The sequence below is a fragment of the Thermobia domestica genome, chromosome 10 (genome assembly GCF_964235325.1).
Source record: "Thermobia domestica chromosome 10, izTheDome1.hap1.1, whole genome shotgun sequence".
Lineage (NCBI taxonomy): Eukaryota > Metazoa > Arthropoda > Insecta > Zygentoma > Lepismatidae > Thermobia > Thermobia domestica.
The window spans coordinates 161,383,639-161,392,694 of NC_137463.1; the positions used below are offsets into that span (position 1 = coordinate 161,383,639).

The 9,056-nt window shown below is 38.4% G+C and overlaps 1 protein-coding gene across 1 annotated transcript; it reads right to left on the minus strand.

Moving 5' to 3' along the window:
- Positions 1-550: 550 nt before the first annotated feature.
- On the minus strand, positions 551-1,942 carry LOC145661651 (zinc finger MYM-type protein 1-like). The gene has a single exon (XM_081726975.1). It carries the CDS (start codon positions 1,940-1,942, stop codon positions 551-553), a length of 1,392 nt encoding a protein of 463 aa, XP_081583101.1.
- Between the last annotated feature and the right edge of the window lie 7,114 nt (positions 1,943-9,056).

Genomic DNA, 9,056 nt, shown 5'->3' on the forward strand with positions numbered 1-9,056 from the left:
TTTTCTGAACACTGGCAAGTTTGTCTACGTTTGACTTTCAAGACTTCCATTTTTCTTCTTTTTTTCATTTGGTTGTAATGAAGAAAGAAGTTCAGGCTCTTTTGGATTTTGATATTTCCAGTTGTAACAATGGCAATAGGACTTACTACTTGGCTTTTGAGATGCAGGCTGTGAGTTTTTAGCGGAGCTAACTATCAGTGTTTCTTTCGAAAAAATGTTCCGGGGGGGCACACGTAGTATACGGAGGGGCACATATTTTCATGCGGTCTCGGTTTAACTTAGCAGCTTCTTTTCTAAAGTTATGTAAAAATGTCAATATTGTTATTTCTTGTCCACGAAAATACTGAAGTGTATGATCCCAATCATCACCATAAAGTTAAAATATTTGTTCATGGCCTGTAAAAGTTTTCTTTTTCCGGTTCAAAAAATCTAATTGGCAAATACAATAGAAATGTATTAATAATATTAAATACAATAGACATTTATAAAAGTTTTACATTATAACTTCGTCCGTATGACAAAAATTCACTTCGTAGTTTGTTTTTAATCATTAAAGAAGACGTATTCTTCTCATCTTTGCTTTGGCGTATGAATTGATTACCTCATTGATAAAATTCGAATTTGGCACTTCTTCACCCTCAATGCTGATCAACATACAGTGCTTCAAGTTTTCTTCTGCCATACGAGATCGCAATTTTGTTAATATCCTGTTCATTGTGCTGATAGACCTTTCAACACTGGCTGTTGATATAGGTACACACATGACCGATTCACATATTTTATGTAGATTTTCATAACCAATTTTCACTTCAAGTACTTTTGGAAGAACGGGGTCTATATCCAAACAAGCATTTTCAGTGCTCTTCATCAGTGACCGAAGGAAAAATTGAAATGACTTTATATCTGCCCATAACGGTTCCATATCAACATCGACGAAATAGTTGCACAGTTTCTTTACATCATTTACACACTTGATACTTAAAAACATGCCTATGTTTTCGAAGTAGGATGCACTTTCCACTAGGCCAAGGGCGCGGTCGTAGTATCTATTTGATATCTCTTCGACAATCTGCAACACATAACTCTTCAGGTCCTTAAGCGTTTTCTCAGGATCTTCGTCTTCCACAAAAGTCTTCGAAAATTCTTCAGGCTTTTCCATGACCTCCAAAATCATAGTCCTCAATTCGCTATTGGTGCTACAACATTCATCCGCTATCTTCGTAAGATGTTCTTTAGTGGCATCGATCATAGACATCAGAGATGAAAATGACAAGGTTGCATTTTGAAGCTGCTTACTCAAGTGAGACAACGCACTTAGTAATGCATCCATAACACAAAGTGTGATAACAAAGCTTTTGTTGGTTATTTCGCCTAAAATTCCTCCCGCAAGTGACGCAAAATCAACCCCTTCTTTGTGAATATGCTCAAGAGCCAACAAAATTCCCGAGAAGCACCTTTTCACTGCATTCACAATTCTATAGTGACTTAGCCACCGTACTTCAATGCATTCAGGTACTTTTAATATAGGATCGTTTATGATTGCCTGAATTTCATGCAGAATGTTTTCCCGCTTAGGTGATCTACTAAACAGATTGTATATATCTTTCAATGTATGGAAAAATCTTTTAACTTTGGGATTCTTTTTTCTGCACGTAGCAGCAGCAAGTGACAGCACATGAGCTCTGCAGTGAATATACGGTATATCTCTGCCAGCTTTTGTTGACAGAATCCTGCGAACACCAGAACTGTTGCCAGAAAAGTTAGACGCACCATCGAAACTAAACGGTATGAGATTTTCGTATTTCAAATTGTGATTTTTCATTTCAGTGTCTACAGCATTAGCAATGGTATCGGCTTTGCAATCAGGTATGGTCACCAGCACCAAAAATGTTTCAACCGGAGCACTGTCCTCTACATATCGCAAACACATGCTAAGGGCCATTTTATTATTTATTGATGTACTTTTATCAGACATTATCGAAAACTTTTTATCTCTGATTTTTTGAGTCACTTTAGAACGTAGGACTTCACCAACACAACTCAGCAATTCGGAAGCAGTGTTCTTACTGCAGTAGTTAGAGCGTTCACTTTGTTCATTTTTCCACGTTTCTAGTTCTGGACTACACATGTACAAGCAAATTATTCACTAGTGCCTCATATTTTGTTGTATGTGGCACTTCTTCTTTAACCAAGAAGTACAATCCACGAACAAGCATTCCCAGCGATTGGCGGTTTCGACCGTTTTCGGCTTCACTTTGACGAAGAACTTGAGAGTACACAGGGTTATTTTCTAATTCCATTCGCAGCCTGTCCATCTCAAGGCTTGCAATGTGCGCTTTTGAATGATTATGCTTTTCCAGTTTTCCGTCTTTTGCTAATGCATTTTTATATGCTGTGAATGGATGAGTCACAAAAACACCCCCCGTTTTCTGCTGCACATTAGGGTCATTCTTCATATATCGCTCACAATATTTACAAAAGGCACCTCCACGTACTTTGTACTCGTACAGCCACTCATACTGTTGTTCCCACTGTTTATTATACAAACACTTCTTCTCAACAGAACAAAGGTTTTGCTCATTTATATTTGCCCTATCATCTGCACACTTTGGAATACATTTGGACTTCTCAACATCAATACTTACATCCTTCTCTTGTTCTAGTCCGTTTGCATTTCCCTTACACTTACTTTTATCTGGCGTATTATCACTTAGACTTGTACAGTCAGTCGACAAGGAATTCGATGGGCCAGGGTCCACAGATGCTTCAAGCTTAATGTCCAACTTTTTTTCCTTTATAACAAAATTCAAGATAGATGTTTGACTTTCGTTTTTCCTTTTCTTGTTAGAAGACATACTGAACAAAACACTCAACTGTAAACAAGATACACTAATTGAAAGCACAAAACTATAATCGCCAATATTAACCTAAACAGAATAACTTACATGTGTTATTCATTTCAGATATACGTGCAACACGACGTTCAATTGTTACTCTTCTGTTCAAGGTTGGCAGTTACAGACACAAGATACCACCTAATCGCTAAATATGAAAAAGAAAACAACCATCGGCACGAGCTTTAGAACACCTTTCTAAAGTGGCAAGATTAAAACCGTTTGTTTATCTGTTTATTGTCTTCTGAAAATATTTATTTCCCACTGCTGGTACTATTCTATTTATTATATTATAGATGTATTACTTTGGTCTCTCCGGGGGGCACTCTCGGAGTTCTGGGGGGCAGTGCCCCCAAAAAACAAGTCGGGAAGAAACACTGCTAACTACTGGAAAAAATGGTTTATTACAAATATAACCTCTTTAGTCAGTAGAGAGGATGGCGTGGATCATGGATCAAACTTAATGACGATGTATTTTAGTCGGTCGGAGTTGGTCACAATGGTTCAGAGTTGTTTATAGTTGGTGGTGGGTCAGAGTGGGTCATGATGGATGAATGGGTCACGTTGGGTGTTGAGTCATTGTGGGTCACGGTGGGTCGTGGGTCACGATGTGTAGTGGGTCAGTATGTTGTAGATCAAGGTTTCATTGACCCACATCATCTCTGGTCAACATTGCACTATAGAAGAGAGGCTCCGAAGGTGCGCGTCGGCGATTTCTTCAAATTTTGTACATAGATAGTACCCCACCAGAAGGCACTAAATCTCGAAACGGTTCACAGTACCATCTCACAGAACTCGAGATAGAGGGATTTGTTTGATTGGCTAAATTAAGACCTCAATAATTTATCCTTCTACAAGCGAGATTTTCTTCATCGTTTCCGTGGCGAAGTCAGAAGAATATGCGGCAAGTAAACTTAAGGTTGAAGGTTCGCGCCCACCTCGGGATACTTGCTATTTTTCCCTAGTGTTTTCTACACACCTGAATATAAACAAATCAGACATAACGGTTTAACATATTTTGGGGAGGACTTTTTGTGGTTCGTTGGCGTTTCGTCGAATCTCTGCCACTGGTGGTATGATTTTAAAAACGGAAGTGGGGCCACCACGGATCGTAGCTGCGGGATCATCAACTTTTGGCGAAAGGTCGCCAGTTGTGCACCGGTGGTCCACTGACGCTTACGGCATGGGGGCTTGTATCTGAAAACTAAGAAAATAAAGAAGCATGGTGTCCATTAAGCCCGTTGGCACTAATAAAAGTCTGAAACGATAAAACAGATGTCAAAACCGGAAAGCATGTATTTTATAATTTCAAAGGTACCCCGTGTCGAGGAAAAAGATTTGCCCCAAGGTTCCCCGGAGGGTCTCAGGAGGGGTGCAACTCAAAATTTGAAAATGACAAGGGGAATCAAGTAGTATATCATTTAAAAGTATTGCTAAAATTAAAAAAAAATGGTAAGAATATCGAGTCTTTATGCTAACTTGTGCAAAATAGCGAGCGTTCAAGATGGTAATAAATCCTTCATTGAAAACTCCGTGACCACCTCTAGGAATGTGAAACTGTGAAACTACCCAGAAGATGTAAACACTTGTCTTATCATTGCAAAAGTATAATGCACCAAGGTAAAACAAGAAGCACCCCATTATGGGTTTATTACATCACTAATATTAAATTCTACGTTCCAGGATTGCTTCTTTAAGCTAAAGGACAGGGTGATTGTGAATTATGAAATTAATGGTAGAATACAGAATGGACCCACCACCAACTATGAACCACTCTGAACCATTGTGACCAGCTCCGATCCACCAACGTCATCAACTCTGACCCATGATCCATGTCCTCTCCATTGACTAAAGAGGTTACACTTGAAATAAAACAAGACTGTGAAATTATCACTTATCGGAGTTTGAATTCCTACCGTCAACCTCTCAAGCACCGCTCTGTTACAATACCGGTGGATTTGACCTTTACAATATACAATGGTAAAGTGTTTCTCATCTTCCAAGTTAAGATGTATTTAAATTTATCATATAAAATATAATTATTTCTTTCTTGGCTTACATATACATTTCAGTAGAAAACAGGATGAAATTTGAAAGTATCAAATCAACATAAAGTAGACCAACGTAAAAAAAGAAAAAAACTTGTTTTCCGTATAATTAAGCATGCTGTACTAATTTAAAATTCCCATGAAATTAAGCTTGGAATGCAAATGTTATGTCCATTTTTCTCACAACTTTATGGCTTGATTGCCTTTGCTCTGAACGATCCATATGCTAAACACCAGCTTCAGCAATTATTATAATAGAAAGCAGTGGGTATAAACTGCGAAGGACTGTAGTTTTCATTCCTCAATTTGCTTCTCAAATAATATCAATCGATTTCGATAATTTTTACAAATCAACCCACTACCAATTTCCAATATACAAAAAATTCCCCCATCATAAAAGACATTTTTAAAAATGCCAGGACACGTTCTGTTTATTTTTAATAAAGAGTTATATACTCAGCTCTCTAAGTTGAACGGATTGTAAGATACTCAATTTTTCGCAAAAATTCGAACCCCTACTCCCCACTAAGGATATGTGTTATAATGAAACTGATACGCGTATGATAACTTCCCAGTTGGGATTGGGTCCTGATTATATACCAAATGTTATTTCATTTGACTTTGCAATTTGACCGTGATGATCACGCAGACATAGTTACTTTCAGTTTTTTATACTAGGTATAATAATTCATATATTACAGGTGATTCAAAATTTTTTCCCAGCAGTTAGCTCCTCTAAAAGCTCACAAGCTGTATCTCAAAATTGAACTCCTATTGCTATTGCCACTCTTACAATTGCAAATATCAAAATCCAAAGTGCCTGAACTTTTTTCATTAGAAACAAATGTAAAAAAGAAGAAAAATGGAGATCTTGAAAGTAAAACGTAGACAAGCTCACCAGTGTTCAGAAGATGCTGTCTACAATGAACTGAACAGAATGTGTCGGTGGGTGGTTGGGAGTCGTTTCGTCCAAAGATATTTCGTCCAGAGACATTTAGTCCAAACACATTTGGTCCGAGGACATTTGGTCCAAAGGGCAATTTGTCCAAAGAACATTTTGTCCAAAAGACAATTGGTCCAAAGAACATTTCGTCCAAAAGATATTTGGTCCAAAGGACATTTCGTCCAAAACACAATTGGTCGAAAGGACATTTCGCCCAAAAGACATTTCGTCCAAAGGACATTTCGTCAAAGACATTTGGTCCAAAGGATATTTTGTCAAAAAGACAATTGGTCCAAGGGACATTTCGTCCAGGGATGTTTAGTTCAAACCACATTTCGTCCAAAGAACATGTGGTCCGGTAACGCTTGGGGGTCAAGGGTTTGTTTCTATTAGAAAAGTAAAAGTGATGCATATAACATTATGACTCACAAGTAATACTTCCCAAGTGTAACACTCCAATTTTGAAAAAAAATACCAGGTAAATATTACACATAAAATAAATGAATACGTGTTTTTTCTGCGGAAAACTGGTTTTAGGGGGCCAAAGCCCCTACTCAAAATTTTGAAAGTTGACGCCCGAAAGGCAAGAAGAAGTAGACCGAAGTGAACGAAATTGTGCACAGATATTGCAGACGTAAAATGAGGGAATATGTGTTTCGTATTTTCCTGGAAAAATTGGTTACGTGGGGCACAGACCCCTCCAAACCTTTGATCACGAAATATCAAAAGTACTAATAACAGTATGTCAGATGTGTGTAAAGGACATGAATAATTGCAACGAAACTTTGAGTAGGGACAATACGCAAATAATAAATAAATACGTATTTTTTTCATTTTCTGCAGAAGAACAGTTTTAGGGGGCAAAAGCCCCCATCCAAAAGTTTGAAACTTGAGGTCCAAAAGATCAGAAGAAATGAACCAAAGTGAATGAAATTGTTTAGAGATATTGTAGACATAAAATGAGGGAATACGGGTTTCGTATTTTCCTTAAAAAAAAAAGAAAAAGGTTTGGGTGGTCGGTTTTAAGGGAAAACGGTTTTAAGGGACAAAATCCCCCACCCAAAATTTTGAAATTTGAGGCCTAAAAGGGAAGAAGAAAGTACACAGAATTAAATGAAACTGTGCACAGATATTGTAGACGTAAATTGAGGTAATTGGGTTTCGTAGTTTCCTGAAAAAAGCGGTTGCGTATACCACGGACCTTTTAAACAGTTGATTACGAAATGTCAAAAGTGCAAATAATTATACGTCAGAAGTTCTTAACAGAGGTGTTCACCCTCGCGAGGGTGGCCCTCTCGAGGGCATCCTCACCCTCAAGTTCCCTCGCCCACAGTGACGCGAGGGCGAGGACAAGCTTCGATGGCGAGGGTGCGCGAGGACGAGGAAAAGCTTCGACGAAGAGGGTGAGGGTGCGCGAGGGCGAGGACAAGTTTCGGCAGCGAGGGCGATGGTGCGCGAGGGCGAGGACAAGCTTCGATGGCGAGAGTGAGGGTGCGCGAGGGCGAGGAAAAGCTTCGACGAAGAGGGCGAGGGTGCGCGAGGGCGAGGACAAGTTTCGGCAGCGAGGGTGAGGATGCGCGAGGGCGAGGACAATGTCAATTTTGTAAATAAAATCTCATTCTAAGATAATTACGTTAAGTGTAGATCGCAACTATCTAGGCCAGCCCACAAACTGTTTTTAATTGAAATCCTATCCGTTTTCCAAGTACCCAGTTCCAAAACTGTTAAGTCAATACTGAAAACTAAAAACGAAAATATTTATTGCAATTAAACGATTAACACGATTTGTATTATTGGACGCGAGCATTTGGCTCAGTGCTACAGCCAATCTCTGGTTTCAGGGGTCACTCGTTCGATCCCAGGCCAAGTGAGTTCGTGGAGGACGATAATGTATACTTGGGTTTTCTCGGGATTTTCCCGTTTCCTCCCGTTTTCTCATTCCACCTATTCTTTCATCATCATTCACTTGCAATTCCATCAGTCTCCTTTAACCATCGATGGCATAACCGTTGGATGTTAAACTAAAGATTTATTTTATTTTATTTTATTTTATTTATTTATATTTTTTTAAAGATTGGTATCTTTGAAAGCGTTTTTAATATAGTGTAAGAATATGCAGCTCACAGTCTTGAAAAGGGAGACTATTTTGGGCGTCCAGTAGGCTTCTTTCTGTGATCTGTGACCCTTCATTATCGACGTTTTTATTAATTTTTTTTCGCTAAATAGGATATTAAAATAGAATGATTTGGTTCTATATCGCAAGTTTTAAAGCTCTCTGACAACTGATATTTAGTCAGCAAATCATAGGAAAACTTAGAAATAAAGAAGCAAAACTACCTGAAGTATTCGGCTATGGTTCATCTAATCATGGGCGTCGTAATAGGGGCTTGGGTGGTCGCGTTCCTCCCAGATTTTCGTCACACGTATGTAAGCAAACTAAGAAAATAAAAGCATATATTCAGGGGTGTAGTCGAGAGTATACGAAGGTGTATTGCTCAATCTTAGTCATTTGCGCATACTTTCTGCTTCAAGGCGTGTAGTACTATATTCAAAACTAGCATATATTACCTGTGAAAGTTTTAAAACTAGCGTATACTCTGTGAAAATTTTAAGACTATGGTGTACGCCGTGTGAAATTTTAGGACTTGAGCAGGAAGTTTTTGATAGTCTATTATTGCAACACAGCCCCTGCCCGCTGCAGCCCCTAGTTATTCGTCTACTTTCTAAATATTTTTTATATATTTTACATCCCTGGAGTTGGTGGCCCCGCATCGTGGAGGTTGTGGGGACATTATCTAAGCCTTTGATCAAGTGACCTTACATTTGGACCTGTCAAGTGACCTTACATTTACACAGATTACTATTGAGATAAGTGGGTAAAACTGCATTCAGGTTTACACCTATAATTTCATGATTCTTAGTGTTCATTATCCCGAAGGGGAACTTTCGAAGATGTCCTCAATTCTAACTATAGAGAAACGTTAGAATAAACATAATTTCAAACCGTTCATGATCTATATTTAGATAAAATAGCACTCTACTAACGTAATTTGCTGTTTTGGAAAATATAAGTTTTAGTTATGAATCAGTCGATCTGTCTGTATTCTGACGTATTAGAGTTAATGTCCCTTTTTAATTCATCACCGATGCCGATGCTAAATGGTACGTGAA